Consider the following 24,352-nt stretch of genomic DNA (forward strand, 5'->3'; position numbering starts at 1 on the left):
CCAATTTAGTGTTGCCAATCAACCTATCCCCAGGTGCATGTCTTTGGAGGTGGGAGGAAGCCGGAGTACCCGGAGGGAACCCACGCATTCACACAAGTACCCATAATTGTCACACACACACACACACACACACACACACACACACACAGTGTGGTGAAATTATTCTCACCCATCACCTTTGATCACTCCCTGGGAGGTGATCAAAGGAATCATTTTTGGTGATTAAACCCCCAATTCCAACCCTTAATGCTGAGTGCCAAGCAGGGAGGGCGACTGATTGAGCCGTTCTTATTATTTATCTACTTCATTACACCGCTCGTATTTTTTCAATAATGGGGGCGACATGGAGCGGTTGGGAGAGTGGTCGTGCCAGCAACCTGAGGGTGCCGGTTCAATCCCAACCTTCTGCCAACCTCGTCACGTCCGTTGGGACGTGGTTAGCGCCTTGCATGGCAGCTCCCGCCATCAGTGTGTGATTGATTGATTGATTGATACTTTTATTAGTAGATTGCACAGTACAGTACATATTCCGTACAATTGACCACTAAATGGTAACATCCGAATAAGTTTTTCAACTTGTTTAAGTCGGGGTCCACGTTAATCATGGGTGAACGTGGAAATAGTATCAAAGCGCTTTGAGTACCTTGAAGGTAGAAAAGCGCTATACGAGTATAACCCATTTACCATTAATAAACACAATATATACACATAATATACAAGTATCTGCTGATGTTGTTGTATAAAAAATAACTTCAAAAAATAAATCGGTCGATCTGTAGTAAAAAGTGTGGCTAAATAGTGTTAATCACAACATGGCAATGTTATTTTTAGCATTATTGTGGAGATGTACTTTGTCAGTGTAACAGAACCTCTTAAATATGAAACTGTACAGTATAAATTAACACTTACTTTCTTCAGCATCCTTCGAAGAGACCGACGGTGATCCGTACGAGTGCTCGGAACTGTTTAAAGACAATAAAATCATAAAACCCATACATATTCATCTAGTACTGCAGAAGGTAGGGCTGGGCGATATATATTGAGTTTGTAAGATATATCGATGTATTTTTAAACAAGATATGAATTAACTAAATATTGTAATATCCATATAATTTATGTAAAATGACCATACACCGCTTATTTGTTGTGTTTCTTGTTCTCACCCGCTCCCCACTCCCTCTCATGGGCTACTAAACCCTTCCCCTTCCTCCTTCCAAGACATGCTTGCACATATAAGAACATCCAGGATTGGTTGGTTGTTTACTATAATGAGTCCACTGTTTCCCCCAGAATTTTTTTTAGTTAAGGTGGTGTCTCCAGGGCCAAGGGGGCCCCGCATGGTACAGGCGGACGGACTCCACCATCACGTCTCCACCTCACCACAGCCTGGGGGGTGGCCATAGACTACAGACTGTGGTGAAGTAGGCCGGCTTCGTCTCTTAAAAATGCCTACAATTTTTGGTCGTGTTTTCCGCTCCGTATGCTGAGTGGCAATATACGATATGTATATCTCGATATTTTTTCCGGAAAGTAAAAACAAAACACAAAACAATCGTAGTTACCTGAGATACTAAGTATGTCATTATTTTCTCTTAGTAAGTCAATATTTACTAAGTCAAAATAATGACATACTTAGTATCTCAGGTAACTACGACTGTTTTGTCATAGCTACAATCATGGGTACTTTAACTGTTTTGTCGTTTATTTACAGTAAGTCATTAATTTCACTTAGTCATAATTTTTTCTTAGTACGTCAATATTTACTAAGTCAAAATAATGACAGTTAAATGGCTTATTTACATTAAGTCATTAATTTGACTTAGTCATTATTTTGACTCCGTGACAAGGCCTGAATTTATTTTACACCCCCGCGCCCCCAACCCCGCCCAACTTACCGACTACGGGTGGGGGGGGTGGCGGGCGGCGGGGTTTGCTGCAAGCGGGGTGTATAAAATAGTCAGGACGTGTCATGGATACAAAGGATTCTGGGTATTTGTTGTGTTGCGTTTATGTTGTGTTACTGGCAGGATGTTCTCCCGAAATGTGTTTGTCAATCTTGTTTGGTGCGGCTTCACAGCGTGGCGCATATTACCAAGAGTGTTAAAATTGTTTATATCACAACCATTAGTGTACTCTGTGTCACCCAGTATGCCTTGCAGTCATGTGCGTGTGTCTACGGAAGCCACACACAACATGTTGCTGGACTGACAAGCACATCTTACATGCTGTAGAAGGCAACAAAGCCAATGGCTTCATAGCACGCCCTAATACTTATTAACTGGGTGACTGCCGGCAGTCATTCTAGAGAATGTATGAGTCTCCTATTGTCTTCTTCGCTTTGTGACACGGGTCCTACATGGCTCTTTGAATGGTAAAGAATACCGATCCCTGAACCGTGTATATCAATTATTTACGAATGGTTCAACCGCCACCCGCCCGAATCTAATTAAAATCTATTTTTTCGTCATGTCACCCGTCTGACACGCGGTTTATCCGCGGATGAGACCGCAAACCGCGCATCTCTAAGAGCCGGAGAAGTGAAGATATATATATGTTAAAAAACTAGTAGAAGATGGCAGAGGGGTTGTCTTCAATAGATTTTCTTTTAGCAATGTAGACCACGTCCAGGTAACCCACAATGCGTCTACTTGTTCACGCTTGGACAAATGTATGCGTCTAGATAAAACATTAATTTTCGGTTGTTTACCATGTAAGCCCAAATCAAAAACTCTTCTCGACTTGCCATATTTCGCACGAGAAATGCTTCCAAAAATGTACGCCGAAGTGAAGAAGACCATAGCCGCAGAATGGAGTCAAGTCACTTACTTGGTGCTGACCAGAACCGTACGTGTGTGACAGTCCATTACACCGTTCACTGGAAACTAAAAAGTGCCTGCCTGCAAATGTATTTTTTATCTGAGTTTCATACATTTTGTATTATTTGCACTGCTATGTTATTTATTGTATGTAGAAACTTAAACAGTTTAGTTTCTGTGCCTTTAATACCCATCTTGACTAACTGGGTAATAAAAGTGCCACTGACCGTTTACAGTACAGTTGTTATTCACTTCAATTTCACTGAATCTCCCTCAAAAATTTATATTTTCATATTTATTCTTTTACTAGAAAATATATCAAGATATATATCAAATATCGAGTTTAAGTAAAAATATATGGAGAATTAGGGACGTCCGATAATATCGGAGTGCCAATATTATCGGCTGATAAATGCATTAAAATGTAATATCGGAAATAATCTGTATCGGTTTCAAAAAGTAAAATTTATGACTTTTTAAAACACTGTTTTGTAAACGGGCGTAGGGAGTAGTACAGAGCGGCAATAAACCTTAAAAGGCACTTCCTTTGCGTGCCGGCCCAGTCACAAAATACAGTATCTACGGCTTTTCACACACACAAGTGAATGCAAGGCATACTTGATCAACAGCCATACATGTCACACTGAGGGTGGCCGTATAAACAACTTTAACACAGTTACAAATGTGCGCCACACTGTGAAGCCACACCAAACAAGAATGACAAACACATTTCAGGAGAACATCCGCACCGTAACACTACAGAACAAATACCCAGAACCCCTTGCAGCACTAACTCTTCCGGGACGCTACAATATACACCCCCAGCTACCGCTTACCTGACAAACCCCGCCCCCTAACTCCGCCCACCTCAACCCCGTCATGCGTTCTCAGGGAGAGCATGTCCCAAATTCCAAGCTGCTGTTTTGAGGCATGTTAAAAAATAATAATGTACTTGGTGACTTCAATAATAAATATGGCAGTGCCATGTTGGCATTTTTCTCTATAACTTGTTACATTGTTTAATGCATCCAGCGGGGCATCACAACAAAATTAGGCCTAATAATGTGTTCATTCCACGACTGTATATATATCGGTATCGGAATCAGTAATTAAGAGTTGGACAATATTGGAATATTTGTCAATAAAGCCATTATCCGACATCTCTAAACGAGAGATCCTTTTTCGTCCATATCGCCCAGCCCTATTTAAAGAGAACACAGCCTTCATTGCTTATACTACTACTCAATACTCCCATTAGTTACTGCCATCTTGTGGGCTTATTGAAAATTACAACAACGGCTATTAAAGGCCTACTGAAACCCACTACTACCGACCACGCAGCCTGATAGTTTATATATAAATGATGAAATATTAACATTGCAACACATGCCAATACGGCCTTTTTAGTTTACTAAACTGCAATTTTAAATTTCCCGCGAAGTGTCGTGTTGAAAACCTTGCGGTATGATGACTTGTATGATGATGCGTGTGTTTGACGTCTCGGGTTGTAGCGGAACTTATTTTCCAGCCTGATCCAAGCTATAAATAGTCTGCTTTAATCGCATAATTACACGGTATTCTAGACATCTGTGTTGCTGAATCTTTTGCAATTTGTTTAATTAATAATTGAGAAGTCAAAGTAGAAAGATGGAGGTGGGAAGCTTTTAGCCTTTAGCCACACAAACACACGGTGTTTCCTTGTTTAAAATTCCCGGAGGTGAAGCTTTACTATGGATCAGAGCGGTCAAGTGAACATGGATCCCTACTACATGTCAACCGGCAGTTTTCGGTGAGAAAATTCTGGTAATAAGTCGGCTCTTACCGGAGAGCAGCGGAGCCAGCGTCCTCCTGCAGCTGCCGTGACTTCCCTCAGAGACTCTGGCGTCAACACACCGGTGGCCACACCCCTCCGACTTTCAGGTACTATTTAACTCACTAAAACACTAGCAACACAATAGGCAGATAAGGGATTTCCCAGAATTATCCTAGTAAATGTGTCTAAAAACATCTGAATCGCTCCCACTGCAATCGCCTTTTTTTTTTTCTAGTCCTTCCCTCTAAATTTCCTCATCCACAAATCTTTCATCCTCGCTCAAATTAATGGGGAAATTGTCGCTTTCTCGGTCCGAATAGCTCTAGCTGCTGCTGGCTATGATTGTAAACAATGTGAGGATGTAAGGAGCCCTACAACCAGTGACGTCATGTCCACATCTTCTGCTACTTCCGGTAAAGGCAAGGCTTTTTTATTAGCGACCAAAAGTTGCGAACTTTATCGTCGATGTTCTCTACTAAATCCTTTCAGCAAAAATATGGCAATATCGCGAAATGATCAAGTATGACACATAGAATGGACCTGATATCCCCGTTTAAATAAGAAAATCTCATTTCAGTGGGCCTTTAATGTCACAGGTTAGACAACTTTTCGAAATTAGAATTGGTTAAATTACAACTGATTATGAGTAGGTATTTTGAGCATTCAGAGCAGTGGTTCTTAACCTGAGTTTGATCGAACCCTAGGGCAGGGGTCGGGAAATTTTTGGGCTAAGAGAGCCATGAAAGCCAAATTTTTTAAAGTGTATTACCGTGAGAGCCGTATCATATGTTTTAACACTGAATACAACTAAATGCATGCATTTTTTAAGTAAGACCTACATTTTTAGAGTATAAGTCCTATATTTTATATCATTTTTATTCTGAAGCTAACCAATAATAAATAAAATACTTCTTTGGCAACACTAAATTGGCCCTAGTGTGTGAATGTGAGTGTGAATGTCGTCTGTTTGTATGTGTTGCCCTGTGATGAGGTGGCGACTTGCCCAGGGTGTACATCGTCTTCTGCCCAAATGCAGCTGAGATAGGCTCCAGCAACCCCCGCGACCCCAAAAGGGACAAGCGGTAGAGAATAGATGGATGGGCTTCTTACCATTGATGTGACTTATTGAACAGGTGCGGTTGAAAACGGATGGATGGATTAAAATGCATAAGAATGTTTTATATGTTAAACGTTATTTTTAACACAGATTACTGGCGGATTTATTCATTACTAATTGTGTTACGTAATGTCAGCTCAGATGTATTTGAGAGCCAGATGCAGTCATCAAAAGAGCCACATCTGGCTCTAGAGCCATAGGTTCCCTACCCCTGCCCTAGGGGTTCGGTGAGTCGGCCTCAGGGGTTCGGCGAAGCCTCTGCCGCGGAGGTCAAGACACACCCGACTCATCGTGTAAATAAAAATGTCTCCCTATTGGTGTATTATGAATGCCCCCGAACAATGTTCCCCATAATTTTCCATCTGATTTGCAGGTGTGTAATTTGCTGTGAGTTCATGCACTGCGTTGGTTTTGTTCTTTGAACAAGGTGATGTTCATGCATGGTTCATTTTGTGCACCAGTAAAAAAAAACAACATGTAACTTTGTCTTGAATTTGAACTTTTTTTTTTTTTCCCCCCCACTAAAGAAGGGTTTGGTGAATGCGCATATGAAACTGGTGGGGTTCGGTACCTCCAACAAGGTTAAGAACCACTGATTTAGAGTAACACAAAGGTGATAAACTCACCAATTGAAGGGCAGAAGCTTCATGGCTGGAGGATACTCCCTGGTGACTTCCTGTTTCCTCCCCCTGCTCATGCGTTTCTGCAAGTTGATCACTTGGATCTTCATGGTGGGCCGTCGTTTGCGACCACTCGTGCGGATTTTGACCAGGGAGACGTCTCCCGGAACGTCTGCTGCATCGCCGACGTCGGCGGGCGGCACGTCCGCGTCCCCGCCGCTGCGTTCGCTGTTCTCTGTGGCGCTGTTGGCACTGACGTCCGTGGCGTGAGTTTTCAGGTGCCTCGCCAGCGCCAGCTCCCAGTTGAATGTCCTGCCGCACACTTTGCACGCGTGCGCGCCGTCCGCCATGTGGGTCCGCTTGTGTTCGGCGCGAGCTGACGAGGACAGGAAAGTCTCTCCGCAGACAACGCAGTCAAACCTGCGTCCGCTTTTGTGCGTGCTTCTGTGGCGGTCGAGGGACTGCCGGAAAGAGAAGCAGCGGCCGCAGTCGCAGCACCGGTGGGGGCGCTCTCCGGTGTGGATGACCCTGTGGGCTGTTAGGGACGACGCAAACTTGAATTTCTTCTCACAATCAGGGCAGTCGTGAGGCCCTGAAGAGCTCTGTGCATGAAATATATTCCCTGGACCATCAGTTCTCTCCTCATCACTCTCATCCAGACCTGCGCCTGTGTCTTCTGCGGTCACGCCACTTCCGGCTCCTTCGAGGCCATTTTCACCCGTGATTACGTCATGCTCTTCTACTTCAACCTCGGCAATGACTTCAATAGTGACCTCGTCCATGAGTGGCGCGGGTATGTTAGAGGCATCACCTAGGTCCAAATGATCAGGCTGGTCCTCAGCTGTGGTCCGACTGCAGGCGGTAAAGGCAGAGAGCGAGGACAAGACATTGTCCCCCATGCTTGTGTGTGGAACTACATTAGAAAAAATACGTATGTTCCAGTTAAAAACCACCAGAGAAGAGCAGAGCAAGTTTTTACGGAAAATGACCTACCATGTTGCTCTAAATGTCTCAACTGTTTATGGTGCAGGAGCAAAACCTTCAGGTCCTTGGCTTCAGAAAGTGACTTGACACAGTTTTCCAATACTGACGCTCCAAGCCAGCAAACTGTCTGCAAATGATGTATTAAAAAGGTCTCATGCATGGTTAATGAAACACCCCAATAATAATAATCTACTATCATTTACAAAACACAAAACCAGTGATGTTTGCAAATCCTTTTCAATCTATATTCAATTGATTAGACTCCAAAGACAAGATACTTAATGTTTGAACTTTGTTATTTTTTTGCAAATATTAGCTCATTTGGAATTTGATGGCGACAACATGTTTCAAAAAAGCTGGCGCAAGTGGCAAAAAAGTTCGTCAAACACTTATTTGGAACATGTCGCAGTTGAACAGGCCTAATAGGGAATAGGTGGGTGCCATGATTGGGTATAAAAACAGCTTCCGTGAAATGCTCAGTTATTCACAGACAAGGACGGGGCGAGGGTCACCATTTTGTCAACAAACGTGTGAGCAAATTGTCCAACAGTTGAAGAACATTTATCAACCAGCTATTGCAAGGAATTTAGGGATTTCACCATCTGCGATCTGTAATATCATCAAAAGGTTCAGAGAATCTGGAGATATCACTGCAAGGCCGAAAAGCAACATTGAATGCCCCTGACCTTGGATCCCTCAGGCGGTATTGCATCAAAAAAAGCGACATCAGTGTGTAAAGGATATCACCACATGGGCTCAGAAACACTTTGGAACACTGTCAATAACTACAGTGGTTCGCAACATCTGTAAGTGCAAGTTTAAACTCTACTATGACATTTATCAACAACACCCAGAAACGTCACTGGTTTCGCTGGGCCCAAGCTCATCGAAGATGGACAGATGCAAAGTGCAAAACTGTTCTGTGGTCTGACGAGCCCACATTTCAAATTGTTTTGGAAACTGTGGACGTTGTGTCCTCTGGAAGAAAGAGGAAAAGAACCATCCGGTTTGTTTTAGGCGCAAAGTTGAAAAGCCAGCATCTGTGATGGTATGGGGGTGTATTAGTGCCCAAGGAATGGGGAACATACACATCTGTGAAGGCACCATTAATGCTGAAAGGTACTGTACATACAGATTTTGGAGGAACATATGTTGCCATCCAAGCAACGTTATCATGGACGCCCCTGCTTATTTCAGCAAAACAAGGCCAAGCCCACATGTTACAACAGCGTGGCTTCGTAGTAAAAGAGTGCAGGTAGTAGACTGGCCTGCCTGTAGTCCAGCCCTGTCTCCCATTGAAAATGTGTGGCGCATTATGAAGCCTAAAATACCACAACGGAGACGCCGGACTGTTGAACAACTTAAACTGTACATCAAGCAAGAATGAGAAAGCTTAAAAAATGGGTCTCCTCACTTCCCAAACGTTTATTAAGTGTTGTTAAAAGGAAAGGCCATGTAAAACAGTGGTAAAAATACCCATGTGGCAATTTTTTTGCAATGGTTTGCTGCCAATAAATTCTTATTTATTAATTATTAGCGAAAACATTTTTAAATTTCTCAGTGTGAACGGTAAGTATCTTGTCTTTGCAGTCTATTCAATTGAATACAAGTTGAAAAGAGATTTACAAATCAATGCATTCGTTTTTTTGTTTACAAATTTACACAACCTGCCTACTTCACTGGTTTTGGATTTTCTTAAGTTTTGATACTCAATTTTCAAACCTCGCTATTTACAAAGTTTTCGATTGACGAACTTATAGATCAAGTCAAATATGTCCCTGTGTAGGAATGCTTCATTAATTCATTTTGTGTTCCCACTGCAGGCAAAAAACAGGCCGCAGCATTTTAGGGGAGGCGGAGCCCTCCACGTCACTTGCTACACAGGACACTACTCGTCACTTCTTAGCGCTTTGTGTGCGTGCCATTTCTGTGTTTTTCCCCTTCTAACAAGTTTTGTCTATTTTACCAACTCCATCTGAGTCCCAAAAAGACAACAGACCAAAGTGAAATGGGGAGGGAATCACTGACGAGTTAAAAAAAGACAAAAAAACAATTGTCACATAATTGTGATGAGACCGGAATTTGCTGGAAAAAGATGCTAAGGCGGATTTATTTCACAGCGGAGAAGAGTACACAGCAAAAACTGAAATCTAAGTAAGATAAGCCCCGCTGTTGTAACACGTGCTGAATGTGGCTTGGCATTGTCTTGCTGAAATAAGCAGGGGCGTGCGTCAATGAAAAAGACGACGCTTAGATGGCAGCATATGTTGTTCCAAAACCAGTATGTACCTTTCAGCATTAATGGTGCCTTCACAGATGTGTAAGTTACCCATGCCTTGGGCACTAATGCACCCCCATACCATCACAGATGCTGGCTTTTGAACTTTGCGTCGACAACAGTCTGGATGGTTCGCTTCCCCTTTGGTCTGGATGACACGATGTAGAATATTTCCCAAAACAATTTGAAATGTGGACTCGTCAGACCACAGAACACTTTTCCACTTTGCATCAGTCCATCTTAGATGATCTCGGGCCCAGAAAAGCCAGCGGCGTTTCTGGATGTTGTTGATAAATGGCTTTCGCTTTGCATAATAGAGCTTTAACTTGCACTTACAGATGTAGCCACAAACTGTATTTAGTGACAGTGGTTTTCTGAAGTGTTCCTGAGCCCATGTGGTGATATCCTTTAGAGATTGATGTCGGTTTTTGATACAGTGCCGTCTGAGGGATCGAAGGTCACAGTCATTCAATGTTGGTTTCCGGCCATGCCGCTTTTGTGGAGTGATTTCTCCAGATTCTCTGAACCTTTTGATGATGTTATGGACCATAGATGTTGAACTCCCTAAATTTATTGCAATTGCACCTTGAGAAACGTTGTTCTTCAACTGTTTGATTATTTGCTCACGCAGTTGTGGACAAAGGGGTGTACCTCGCCCCATCCTTTCTTGTGAAAGACTGAGCATTTTTTGGGAAGCTGTTTTTATACCCAATCATGGCACCCACCTGTTCCCAATTAGCCTGCACACCTGTGGGATGTTCCAAATAAGTGTTTGATGAGCATTCCTCAACTTTGTCAGCATTTATTGCCACCTTTCCCAACTTCTTTGTCACGTGTTGCTGGCATCAAATTCTAAAGTTAATGATTATTTGCACACAAAAAAATGTTTATCAGTTTGAACATCAAATATGTTGTCTTTGTAGCATATTCAACTGAATATGGGTTGAAAATTATTTGCTAATCATTGTATTCCGTTTATATTTACATCTAACACAATTTCCCAAATCATATGGAAACGGGGTTTGTAGAAAAAAAGTTTCAAGTACTGTAGTTTTGTTGACTGCATTTCTCACCTGCTGGAGGTCAGGAACCGGCAACAGCTCCGTTAGCCGACAGAGGAACTCCCAAAACAGCGTCTGCAAGTCCTTGTCATACTCAGCTCCATATTGAGCAGGGAATACCTCCTTTGCAGCAAAACATGTCATTAGGATTCAAGCTCGTCTAGTATAGCGTACATGACACTGATGATGTCTCACCAAGAAGAAGTGTTGTCTCTCTTCAGGGTCTTTTAGCAGAAGCTGGATTAACTCCAGAAAGTGGGTCTGGGCTTCCTCTTCGGGAAATGCATTCACCTGCAACGTCGTGTAATTACTGGATTCACATTACAAGACTCAAAACGGCAAACATTGGCATTTTAAGGGTACTTACATCTCCCACAGGAGGGTGTGGCAGTTTCATCGTGTTCAGGAGAGACCAAATAAAGTCAGGTTGCAAGGATTGGTCGCTTCTGCATAACTGGAGTAGATACTAATGGATGGAATACAAATTGTGACGACACAAGTGGAATGAGAACAAATGTTACTTATTGCCTGGCTCACCCTGGCTCTTAAACCCAGGTTGAGTTGTATCCGGTGCTTGTCCAGCAGCAGCTCCGGGACCATGTCCACCACCAAGGAGACAAATTCGGCCACTTCCCAGTAGCTCATGACGTCGCGTTTCTTCAATATTTGCCACATGGAGGCCGACAGGAGCTGCAGAGGTGGCACCAGCAGGCGGAGCGAGGCCAGAGGTAACGGGCTCGCTGTAAAACACATGGGAAAGGTCTCACTTGGTTCATGCAGGGAAACCACAAGATGTACCCAAGACATTATTTGCATTGGCTGTGGAAGCAGCAAGGAAGGTCTAAGGAGAATGATCCAAAACCAGGGTAGAATTGCTATAAGCCGGAGGGAGCAGAAAGGATGTGAAAATGAATAGTATTTACTTTTATTTTATTACTTTTCTCAAACAGTTATTTTGTTGATATTGTCAAATAATCATATTGTAATATAAATTGTCCATCCATCCATTCATTCATTTTTGTACGTTTACCTGAGGGCGGGTTGCAGGGGAAGCAGCCTAAGCAGAGAGGCCCAGACTGTCCTCTCTCCAGCCACTTTGTCCAGATCCTCTCAGGGGATCTTAAAGGGGAACATTATCACCAAACCTATGCAAGCGTCAATATATACCTTGATGTTGCAGAAAAAAGACCATGTATTTTTTTCAACCGATTTCCGAGCTCTAAATGGGTGAATTTTGGCAAATTAAACGCCTTTCTGTTTATCGGTCTTGTAGCGATGACGTCAGAACGTAACGTCACCGAGGTAATACAACCGTCATTTTCACATTACAAACACCGGGTCACAACTCAGTTATTCTCCGTTTTTTCGACTATTTTTTGGAACCTTGGGGACATCATGCCTAGTCGGTGTGTTGTCGGAGGGTGTAACAACACTAACAGGGAGGGATTCAAGTTGCACCACTGGCAAGAAATCTGCCGCCAGACCCCCATTGAATGTGCCAGAGTGTCTGCACATTTTACCGGCGATGCTAAGACAGACATGGCACAGAGATGTATGGATAACCTGCAGATATATTTGCAACGATTAAGTCAACGAAATCACAAAGGTGAGTTTTGTTGATGTTGTTGACTTATGTGCTAATCAGAAATATTTAGTCGCATCATGACTGCCAGCTAATCGATGCTAACATGCTACGCTAATCAATGCTAACATGCTATTTACGCTAGCTGTATGTACATTTGAAACTAGATACCCACATTTAATGCTAAACAAACACTTACCAATCGACGGATTTAAGTTGTTCCAGTGTCACAAGATGCGAAAGTCCTGATCGTTTGGTCCGCACATTTTACCGGTGATGATAATAAGGCAGCCATGCTATGGGCCACTTCATTAGGTACACCCATGCTATGGCTGAATAGCGTCAATAGCTATTCGCTCAATAGCTTCAGTTTCTTTTTCAATTTCGTTTTCGCTATCTGCCTCCATACTCCGACCATCGGTTTCAATACATGCGTAATCTGTTGAATCGCTTAAGCCGCTGAAATCCGAGTCTGAATCCGAGCTAATGTCGCTATATCTTGCTGTGGTAACCACCATGTTGTTTGTATTGGCAGCACTGTATGACGTCACAGGGAAATGGACAGTCGCATCGCATATAGCGAAAATCAAGAACTTTAAAGCTTTTTTTAGGGATAATCCGGGAGGTGTAAAATTTTGGAAAAAAACTTCGAAGAATAAAACAAACCACTGGGAACTGATTTTTATTGTTTTTAACCCTTTTGAAATTGTGATAATGTTCCCCTTTAAGGCATTTCCAGGCCAGCTTGGAGACATAGTCCCCCCAACATGTCCTGGGACTTTACCGCAGCCTCCTACCGGTTGGACGTACCCTTAACACCTCCCCAGGGAGGCGTCCATTCGAAAGGCCTCCTGACCTGATGTCCGATCCACCAGATCCGGCTCCTCTCAATGTGGAGGAGCAGAGCTTCTCACCCTATCTCTAAGGAAGAGCCTTGATACCCGACAGAAGAAACTCGATTCGGATGATTGCACCTGTGATCTTGTCCTTTGGGTCATAACCCAAAGCTCATTACTATAGGCGAGGATGGGAACGTAGATGGACTGGTAAATTTAGAGCTTTGCCATCTGGCTCAGCTCCTTCGTGACCACGGCGGACCGCTACAGGGTCTGCATGCCTGCAGACGCTGCACTGATCCACGATTCTCTCACCCCTGAGTAGGACTAAGAGTAAGTACTTGAACTCTTTCACTTGGGGCAGGATCTCCTCCCCAACTCTGAGATGGTCCTGCACCCTTTTCCTGGCAAAAGCCATGGACTTGGAAGTGGTAATTCTCACTTGAGTCACTTCGAAATCAGCTGAAATCAATCCAGGGGGAGCTGAAGATCCTGGCCAGATGAAGCCAGTAGAACCGTATTATCCGCAAAAAGAGACCTAATCCTGCAGCCACCAAACCAGATCCCCTCGACACCCTGACTGCGAGTAGAAATTCTGTCCTTAAAAGTTGTGAACAGAATCGGTGACAAGAGCAGCCCTGGCAGAGTTCAACACTCACTGGAAATGGTTCTGACTTACTGTCAGAAATGTAAGCCAAGCTCTGACACTGATCATACTAGGGAGCGGACCGCCACATTTAGATAGTCCGATACGCAATATTCTCTGAGCACTATCCACAGGACTTCCCGGGGCACACGGTAGAATGCCTTCTCCAAGTCCACAAAACACATCTGGACTGGTTGGGCAAACTCCCATAAACCCTAAAGGATCCTGCCGACGGTGTAGCGCTGGTCCACCCACAGTTCCACGACCAGGACGAAAACCACACTGCTCCTACTGTTCAAGACTGTTCAACTAGCCATCGTCTCCAGTACACCTGAATAGACTTTCCTGGGAAAACTGAAGAGTGTGGAAACACACACTCCGGTTCCCCTTCTTAAAGATAGGAACCACCACCCCAGACTGCCAATCCAGAGGAAACCCCCCTCAATGTCCACGCAATGGTGCAAAGTCTTGTCAACCAAGGCAGCCCCACAGCAACCAGAGCCTTAAAGGATTCTGGGTGGATCCGATCTGCCACCAAGAAGTTTCTTAACCTCCACAGAATCCCCAGGCACTGGTTCCTCACAGGAAGACGAGATAATGTATTTAACAATGTTAAATTGCAGAGAAATAAAGGAGTTCATACGGGTAGTTTGTTTGACTCAAATATTTGTTTTAGTCTGATAAAAATCATTATCCACATATTCAAAAGGTACAAATCACAAAATCATGTAATGATCCTAAAATATCGGCGGTACTGGCTCTGTATTTAGTTGGTATCAGTCAGATGAAAAGCTATAGTACAGGTTGTATTCACCCGACGTCACGTCCGGCTAGTTAACAATGCGAGGCGAACAGTGTTGGTCTGTTGTCTACGTGGTCAGAGCGCCATCCTGTCTTTCTGGGAAAAAATTTCTTATGATTGCGTTGTTTTAGGCTGTTGGAACCGGTCCAATCGTGAAAAGGACAAAAGTTTATTCAAAGTTCCTTGAGAAGCAATCAAGAATGGCGAAAGATGTCAAGATTTTACAAATGACGACAAGAAAAGGGGCACATACTCCAGTCGAAGATATACTTGATACACTTTTAACAATTAGTATTTGCCAATTGAAGTATCACCTTTGTATTTCATCTTGTTTTGTAGTTCGTAAAACACACAAGTGTTTCAAAGAGCGCCACCTCAGCGAGTCTAGATTTTTTTAAAAACAACTAATGTGAGCAAAATCTAAAAGAATTAAGCTTTAATTGAAGGCAACAATCATAAATTATACTTTTAGCACATTCACAATATTGACATCTAGAGTTATATTTTGATAAACAATCATAAATGAATCTTTCAGCATATACACAATGTTGACATGAATAGTTATATTTTGATAAACAATCATAAATTAATCGTTCAGCATTTACACAATGTTGACATCTATAGTTATATTTTATAACTATATTATACTATTTATACTATTGATAACTATATTATACTATTTATACTCATAAACGGTGCGTGCAACAACAACAAACATGGCTCTAGTTAAATCATGAAATACAACCTTACCAGAGCAAAAACGATGCATATTTGTCCGAAAGAGTCTTGATACCAATGTCCTTGACCCAACCACACACAAATAAGTTGTAGACCTCCATAATATTAGGCATCATTTGAAAAGTCACCTACTACAGAATAAGGAGTGCTTGAAATTCTGCATGTCAACATCTCCGTTCGGTGCCACACCAACAAAATGCAGAGGCAACCGTTTCCACATCAACACCGTGTGAAAAAATAGTCAACAACAGAAGGAAATAACGTCCGCAGGAACCTACCACATAGCGAAGGACATACACTATTTGATTTTCTATAATGCAGCTTCTTTTTATTTGACACTTATTGAAATATCTTGTGTGACATCATGCACAAAAGTGCACTTTATTTGTTTTAAACTATTGAAGTGGCGTTCTGTACAAAAAGTGCACTTAAATTTAGTGTTGTTTTGATATGTCATCTTAGTGACATCATGCACAAAAATGCAGTCATAGCTTGTTTTAAAATGTCTCTGACAATCTTGCACGTTCTGTTTTGGAAATGACATGAATGTTTGTGCCACTGCTTAAAAACTGTTTAATAAATACACTATTGGTCAATTGACTTAGTTGTGATTTCCCTCTCTGCATGAAAGTTTAAAAGTAGCATATATTAATGCAGTATGAAGAAGAATTTTTTAATGCAGACACATAGAATCATCATACTGCTGTGATTATACGCATCAAGTAGGGGTGTAACCGTACGTGTATTTGTATTGAACCGTTTCACTACGGGGGTTTCGGTTCTGTACGGGGGTGTACCGAAATAGTTTCTAACCTAAAGTCTTAACAAGCTGCTTTGCTTCTTCTGCCTCTTTCTCAGCACCCAGCATTGTCCCACTCACACAACCATTTGATTGGTTACATATACAGCGGTAACAGCCAATCAGCAGTGCGTATTCAGAGCGCATGTAGTAAATGCTTCAGCGTCGAGCAGATAGGTGTTTAGCATGTGAGCATAAGGCAGCGTACTCTCTCCAAATGATAATAAACACCTCCCAGTCAACTACTACCAACATCACTATGAGCCCGTTGACCTTTTAGGAACTTAAACTGCAACTCAGCTCACTCGCAGTTCTGGCTTGAGGTGAAGGCTAATTAGCTTTTAGCTTAATGTTAGCTAATTTTGCGGTGTGTGTGTGTGAGTGTTTTACAGACAAAAAGGCTTTGAATTGCAGGGACCCTGCTATCACATGTTGATACAAATATAATATTTACATAATAAAAATCAACTACAGGCTTCCCAAATGCTGTAATAAATTAAGCAAGATAAATTGACTTGAAACTGTTTAATGTTGCACTTTTTAAATGTAGAAGAAAAGTTTTGTCATTTTATTTAATCTGAGCAACAATTTGAGGCAGTTTAATGTTGATTAACGTGGGCAGTATTATTACAGTGTTCCCAATGTTAAAAGGATAAAGCCATTGTTTACAAATTTTGTAAATAAAAAAACAAAACATTTATATTTTGCTGTTTTCTTACTGTACCGAAAATGAACCGAATCGTGACCTCTAAACCGAGGTACGTACCGAACTGACATTTTTGTGTACCGTTACACCCCTAGCATCAAGTGTTCATTCAAGGCTAAGGCAAAATATCGGTACATACATCGTGTTTCGTGATAAGGCCTAAAAATATCGAGATATTAAAAAAAGGCCACATCGCCCAACCCCACATACATATACAGGTTTTGTTCAATTAATTATTAATATAAACTTGTCAGCTTTTTGTCATTTCATGATGCTATTTTTACCTTTTGATAGAGGGAAGTATTTTTTGTACTTATTCATTTTTTAAGTTATGCACATATGTCGTATAGGAATTGAAGTCCTACTGAAACCCACTACTACCGACCACGCAGCCAGATAGTTTATATATCAATGATGAAATATTAACATTGCAACACATGCCAATACGGCCGGTTTAGTTTACTAAATTACAATTTTAAATTTCCCGGGGAGTTTCTTGTTGAAAACGTCGCGGAATGATGACGCGTGACGTCTGGAATTGGAGGGGAAATATTAGCGCAGCACCACTAGCGGCTAAAACTCGTGTCTTTTCATCGCGCAATTACACAGTATTCTGGACATCTGTGTTGCTGAATCTTTTGCAATTTGTTCAATTAATAATGGAGAAGTCAAAGTAGAAAGATGGAGGTGGGAAGCCTTAGCCTTTAGCCACACAAACACACGGTGTTTCCTTGTTTGAAATTCCCATAGGTGAAGCTTTACTATGGATCAGAGCGGTCAAGCGAACATGGATCCCGACCACTTGTCAATCGGCAGGTTTCGGTGAGAAAATTGTGGTAAAATGTCGCCTTTTAACGGAGAGCAGCGGAACTAATTCCCTCAGAGACTGGCGTCAAGACACTTGTGGACACACCCCTCCGACTATCAGGTACTATATAATCTCACTAAAACACCAGCAACACAATAGAAAGATAAGGGATTTCCCAGAATTATCCTAGTAATTGTGTCTAAAAACATCTGAATCGCTCAGAAAGCAATCGCCTTTTTTTTTCCAACATTATTTTTTTTTTTTTTCGCTATCAATATCCTCATCCACAAATCTTTCATCTTCGCTCAAATTATTGGGGAAATTGTCGTTTTCTCGGTCCGAATAGCTCTTTTTGTTGGAGGCTCACATTATAAACAATGTGAGGATGTGAGGAGCCCTCACACGGGTGACGTCATCGTCTGCGACTTCCGGTAAAGGCAAGGCTTTTTTTTATTAGCGACCAAAAGTTGCCAACTTTATCGTGGATGTTCTCTACTAAATCCTTTCAACAAAAATATGGCAATATCGCGAGATGATCAAGTATGACACATAGAATGGACCTGCTATCCCCGTTTGAATAAGAAAATCTCATTTCAGTAGGCCTTTAACTATACACAATAAAAGATTAACAAAATGATGTGCCAAATGGTTTTTAAAGTAATACCTTTGTGACATGAAAAAAAACACCAGTATTGTAAAAAATTAAATAAAAAACATGGCGTTTACTTTTTGATACCAAAATAAAACACACAGCAGTTTGGCTGATTAATATAAAGCAGGGGTAGGGAACCTATGGCTCACGAGCCAGATGTGGCTCTTTTGATGACCGCATCTGGCTCTCGGATAAATCTGAGCTGACATTGCTCAGTACGATAAATACTGAATAATTCCACTTGTAATCAAAAATACAGTTCAAAATATAAAACATTCTCATGCATTTTTATGTTCAAGAAGTTGCGTTAATGGTAAGAAGTAATTTATTTATTATTGGTTAGTGTGGGGCTTGCCCTCTTGGGGGTTCTTCAGACCACCAGGCACCGACATGAGAGCCTGTTCCAGGGTTACAATATTTTTTTATTTTTCAATAAGTCTCTTAGTTGCTTTCCAGCCTTTGTCTTTTTCTTTCGTTCTTGCTCTCTCCTGGCTGCTGCTTATAAACAGAGTGACAGGTGATTAGAAAACAAGGCCCAGCTGGGCCATCTACGCACCTGTCGCTGATTTCGAGGTCGGCCTTGGCAACACCCCGCTTCGCTGCAGGCCTGCAGGCCACGCCCCTCCACAGTTAGCTTCAGAATAACAATGTCTTTCCAAAGAATAAGAGACCTATTATACTCTAGAAATGTTGGTCTTACTTGAAAATCCACGCGGTGAGTTGTGTTCAGTGTTGAAAAAATGATTATATGGCTCTTACGGAAATACATTTGAAAAAGATTTGGCTTCTTGGCTCTCTCTGCCAAAAACGTTCCCGACCCCTGATATAAAGTCTAATGAACAAGATGTGTTCTTCTCCAATGCCCCCTTGTGGTTCAGTACAACAGTGTGGCCAACAACAACAAAAAATAGGAGTGACAGCGTGTTTTTTTCTTCACCTCATTAACAAGAATTGAAAAATTCCTGGCGCCAACACTGATATTCCGGTGTATAGTCATACCAAAGACGATAAAAATGGGACCCCGTTGCCTCCCTGCTTGGCACTCGGCATCAAGGGGTTGGAATCACCAAAAATTATTCCCGGGCGCGGCCGCCGCTGCTGCTCACTGCTCCCCTCACCTCCCAAGGGTGATGGGTCCAACGCAGAGAATAATTTCGCCACACCTAGTGTGTGTGTGACTATCATTAGTACTTGACTTACTTTATATAAGCAGATTAATTACAAATAATTCGAGTTAAACACATTTTTTACGACGGTTGTCCTTCCTGCCGCAAACCTGGTAGGGGTTCGAACCCCAACCCTTTGCCATGCAAGGCACAAGCATGCCTCTTTACACCACCAGTTGGCGACGAACTCAACCCCAGAAAATACACTATAGTCCATTCAAAAAAATGGAATGTTTCGAAGATATTTTCCACCAACCTTTGGAAAGTGTGGCGAAGACATTGGTGTCCATCTTCTTGTTGATAAGTTGCAATAGTTAGCCTGCCTGCTAGCGGCTCCGACACTAAATCATTACAAAGTAGTTGCTTGACAAAGAAGTGGGCCTGAGTACCAGATTAAAAAAAAAATCAAGTTCCGAATACGTGGACTCTAAATAAACATAAATGTATCCAAACAAGAAGTTTTAAGTTGAAAGTCATCGATGTTGTGCAGTGTGGATCTTCTTCGCCGGAGATATTGACCATAATCTATGCTACTTGTTGCAGTACCGCCACCTGCTGCTAGATATTGGAACTGCTCGTTAAATATAGTCGTGGTCAAAGGTTTATATACACTTGTAATGAAAATAATGTCATGGCTGTCTTGAAAGTTGAGCTTCCAATCATTACTACAACTCTTGTTTTTTTTTGTGATAGAGTGATTGGAGCACATACTTGTGGGTCCAAAAAAATAATTAATGAATTTTATAAATGTACGATGGGTCTACTGAAAATGTGAGGGTGAAAAGTATACATACAGCAAGGTTAATATTTGCTTAAATGTCCCTTTGCAAGTTTTACTGCAATAAGGTGCTTTTGGTAGCCATCCACAAGCTTCCGCTTGAATTTTTGACCACTCTTTACAAAATTGGTGCAATTCAGCTAAATGTGTTGGTTTTCAATCAATCAATGTTTATTATATAGCCCTAAATCACCAGTGTCTCAAAGGGCTGCACAAACCACAACGACATCCTTGGTAGAGCCCACATAAGGGCAAGGAAAACTCACACCCAGTGTGACGTCGGTGACAGTGACAATGATGACTATGAGAAACCTTGGAGAGGACCGCAAGCAATGGATGGCGAGCGGGTCTAACATGATACTGTGAAAGTTTAATCCATAGTGGATCCAACACAACCGTGAGAGTTCAGTCCAAAGTGAATCCAACACAGTAGCGAGAGTCCCGTCCATAGTGGAGCCAGCAGGAAACCATCCCAAGCGGAGGCGGATCAGCAGCGCAGAGACATCCCCAACCGATACATGGACTTGTTTCTTCAGCATTGTCCACACGGTTAAGTCAGGACTTTGGGAAAGCCATTCTAAAGCCTTAATTCAAGCCTGATTTAACCATTTTCTGTTGGAACACCCGACTGCGCCCAATACCCAACCTCCGGGCTGATGGTTTTAGCTTGTCCTGAAGAATTTGGAGGTAGTCCTTCTTTTTCATTGTCCTGTTTACTCTCTGTAAAGCACCAGTTCCTTTGGCAGCAAAACAGGCCCAGAGCATAATAATACCACCACCATGCTTGACAGTAGGATTGATGTTCCTGGGACTAAAGGCCTCACATTTTCTCCTCCAAACATATTGCTGGGTATTGTTGCCAAACAGCTCCATTTTTGTTTCATCTGACTACAGAACTTTCCTCCAGGTCTTATTTTTCTCCATGTGATGTCAGATGAAACAAAAATGGAGCTGTTTGGGGTTTATGTGCTCCAATCACTCTATCACAAAAAATAAGAGTTGTAGAAATGATTGGAAACTCAAGACAGCCATGACATTATGTTTTTTACAAGTGTATGTAAACTTTTGACCATGACTGCACACAGTGATACAAAATATACGATCACAAATAAATACAATTTAACAGGCCGATCATTTTTTTGACGTGTTGAAATGAAAAACAATATTATCAGAGTTAAAAATATCATATTTTATTACAGTCCACACTTTAAATGCAGCTCTTGATTGTGATGGTTTATTTTTTTGATAAGAGTTAAATGTACAGGGAAAATCGACCGATTTGTTTTTGTCAGGGCCGATACAGATTATTGGTAGTCAAGGAGGCCGATAACCGATTGTAGAGGGGGCGTGGCCTGCGGGGTTGCAGCGGGACGGGTGTGTCAGGACGAGCCTCGAAGTCAGCGACAGGTGCGTAGATGGCCCAGGTGGGCCTTGTTGTCTAATCACCTGTCGCTCCCCTATCAGGGAAAAGACAGTTGCTGGAAAGCAAAACCGCTGCAAGATTTGATGATAATAAAACAGTGGTATACCCCTGATCCTGGCTCTCGTGGAACTATTTGGTGGTCTGAGGAACCCACGGGAGGGCAACCTCCACACCGATACTTGAAGGCGATAGTCATTTGTAGTAAAAGTTGTTTAGACGCGAATATTACAAAACCCAAAAGCAGTGAAGTTGTTACGTTGTGTAAATGTTAAATAAAAAGAGAATACAATGATTTGCTAATCCTTTTCAACTTATATTCAATTGAATGGACTGCAAAGACAAGATTTTTAACGTTGGAACTAGTCAACTTTGTTATTTTTTGCAAATATTAGCTCATTTTGGATTTGATGTCTGCAACATGTTTCAAAAAAGCTGGCACAGGTGGCAAAAAAGACTGAGAAAGTTGAGTAATGCTCATTAAACACTTATTGGTAACGTCCCACAGATGAACAGGCTAATTGGGAACAGGTGGGTGCCATGATTGGGTATAAAAGCAGCTTCCATGAAATGCTGAGTTGTTCACAAACAAGGACTAGGCAAGAGTGTGAGCAAATTGTTTAAAAAACAACATTTCTCAACAAGCTATTGCAAGGAATTTAGGTGTTTCACCATCTACGGTCTGTAATATCATCAAAAGGTTCAGAGAATCTGGAGAAGTCACTGCACGTAAGCGGCAAGGCCAAAAACCAACATTGAATGCCCGTGACCTTCGACGTTGAAAGGTACATACAGGTTTTGGAGCAACATCTGGACAAGGCTTCACGTTTCGGGTTTTTTTTTCGGAAAGGTGGGACAAATAGTGACGTGATGATTACGTATGTCTAATCATCAATCAATCAATCAACGTTTACTTATACAGCCCTAAATCACGAGTGTCTCAAAGGGCTGCACAAGCCACGACGACATCCTGGGCTCAGATCCCACATCAGGGCAAGGAAAAACTCAACCCAATGGGAGTTGTCCAAGAGGAGCGCCAACATTTACATTTCAAAAGAAAGCAAATCTGGGAAAATTGGTCAAAATGTGACATTTCTCTACAACTCATCTACCCCATTCTATGGTAAGTCGTTGTAAAGATTCTGAAATATTGTCTAGATTAAAAATGAAAACAATTCTGGCTCCTTGCTGGAGATTATAGTTGAGACATTTTTTTTCAACATGGCTGATATAATTTCTTCCTCAATGTTACAGAAAGTATGAGAATGTATGAGCCGCTGCCTCACCTTCTTTACTTATATAATCATCTCCTAATTGTCAAATTATTTACATAATGTTTGAATAAATATAGCAAAATACATGCCCTGTCAGATATCAAAACATATTGTAATATATATAACATACAAATATCTTTTAAAATGCCAAATATCGCCGTTGATAATCGGCTAAGCCGATAATGGGTCTGTGTGGGGGGGCGTGGCCTGCGGACCTGTCGCAAAGCGACAGGTGCGCAGATGGCCCAGCTGGACACGCTTATCCAATCACCTGTCGCTCTGTTAAAGGCAACAGCCGGAAAGGAGAAGGGAGTTGGAGCACGAGCGAGAACTGGCAAGAACTATAGCTGAAAAGCATAATAATGGACATTTTTTGCAATATAAATCATTGTTCCGAGACATGGAAGCCGCTGTCCTGTCGATTATTGGTGGTCCGAAGAACCCGGAGGCGCAAGACCTCCACAGGGAGACTTTTCAGCGCTGAACAAGGTCCCAGGGTATGGAAGGTCCAAAAAGGCGGTTTGTGGTCGATGCAGATGCAAAATATCCTTCTCCAGGTGCACTTGATGACTCGTCATCGTCAACGTCAATCTGACAGGAGGGAGGAGCTTGAGAGACGATTTGAAAAAAAAATAAAAAAAATAAAATGTCAGTTTTGTTTTTTGCATTTTAAAAAAAAAATGGAAATGTTGACAAGTAACCTTTCTGGACTTTCTTTTGGGCATGCGGGTCTTTGAGAGCCTCTCTGACTTTGTTGTCCAGCTTCTTACATCTCAGCACGACAAAGAGAGCCAAACACAGCTGGAGGGCAAAGGTCAGCACGCCCATCAGCAGGATGGTGTTTGAGTCTGTAGAGGGGGACAGGCAGAACTCCTAATTCAGCATTGGAATGTACAAAAACCCAAAAAGCAGTGAAGTTGTCACGTTGTGTAAATGGTAAATAAAAAGAGAATACTAGACATGCAAATCCTTTTCAACTCACATTCAATTGAATAGACTGCAAAGACAAGATATTCCATGTTCACACTGAGAAACTTACTTTTTTTTTGCAAGTAATGATTAAATTGCAAAAAAAGTTTTCACAGGGGCATTCTTACAACTGTGCTACATGGCCTTTCCTTTTAACAACACTCAGTAAAGGTTTGGGAACTGAGACGATACATTTTTGAAGCGGAATTCTTTCCCATTCTTGCTTGATGTACAGCTTAAGTTCTTCAATAGTCTCCCTTCTGATATTTTAGGCTTCATAATGTGCCACACATTTTCAATGGGAGACAGGTCTGGACTACAGGCAGGCCAATCTAGTACCTGCGCTCTTTTATTACGAAGGTGGCTTGGCATCGTCTTGCTGAAATAAGCAGCGGCGTCCATTGGATGGCATAATATATGTTGTTCCAAAACCTGTATGTACCTTTCAGCATTAATGGTGCCTTCACAGATGTGTAAGTTACCTATG

The 24,352-nt window shown here is 41.9% G+C and overlaps 1 protein-coding gene across 3 annotated transcripts in view; it reads right to left on the reverse strand.

Annotated features, from left to right (window-relative positions):
* LOC133560943 (zinc finger protein 420-like) overlaps positions 1 to 24,352 on the reverse strand; it is a 43,097-nt gene that overhangs the window by 13,544 nt on the left and 5,201 nt on the right. For 2 of the 3 annotated variants that reach the window (XM_061914009.1, XM_061914008.1), the window contains exons 3-11: positions 23,598 to 23,744; positions 19,681 to 23,504; positions 11,227 to 11,429; positions 11,057 to 11,155; positions 10,885 to 10,980; positions 10,702 to 10,812; positions 7,360 to 7,477; positions 6,373 to 7,279; positions 910 to 962 (exon numbers count right to left, since the gene is read on the reverse strand). In XM_061914009.1, coding sequence (XP_061769993.1) covers positions 910 to 962; positions 6,373 to 7,279; positions 7,360 to 7,477; positions 10,702 to 10,812; positions 10,885 to 10,980; positions 11,057 to 11,155; positions 11,227 to 11,429; positions 19,681 to 19,714 — 1,621 coding nt within the window. In that variant the 5' untranslated portion in view covers positions 19,715 to 23,504; positions 23,598 to 23,744. The remainder of the gene's footprint in view (positions 1 to 909; positions 963 to 6,372; positions 7,280 to 7,359; positions 7,478 to 10,701; positions 10,813 to 10,884; positions 10,981 to 11,056; positions 11,156 to 11,226; positions 11,430 to 19,680; positions 23,505 to 23,597; positions 23,745 to 24,352) is intronic. The other variant, XM_061914010.1, reaches the window with a different exon arrangement.

The sequence above is a fragment of the Nerophis ophidion genome, linkage group LG10, assembly GCF_033978795.1.
Source record: "Nerophis ophidion isolate RoL-2023_Sa linkage group LG10, RoL_Noph_v1.0, whole genome shotgun sequence".
NCBI classification, from domain to species: Eukaryota; Metazoa; Chordata; class Actinopteri; order Syngnathiformes; family Syngnathidae; genus Nerophis; species Nerophis ophidion.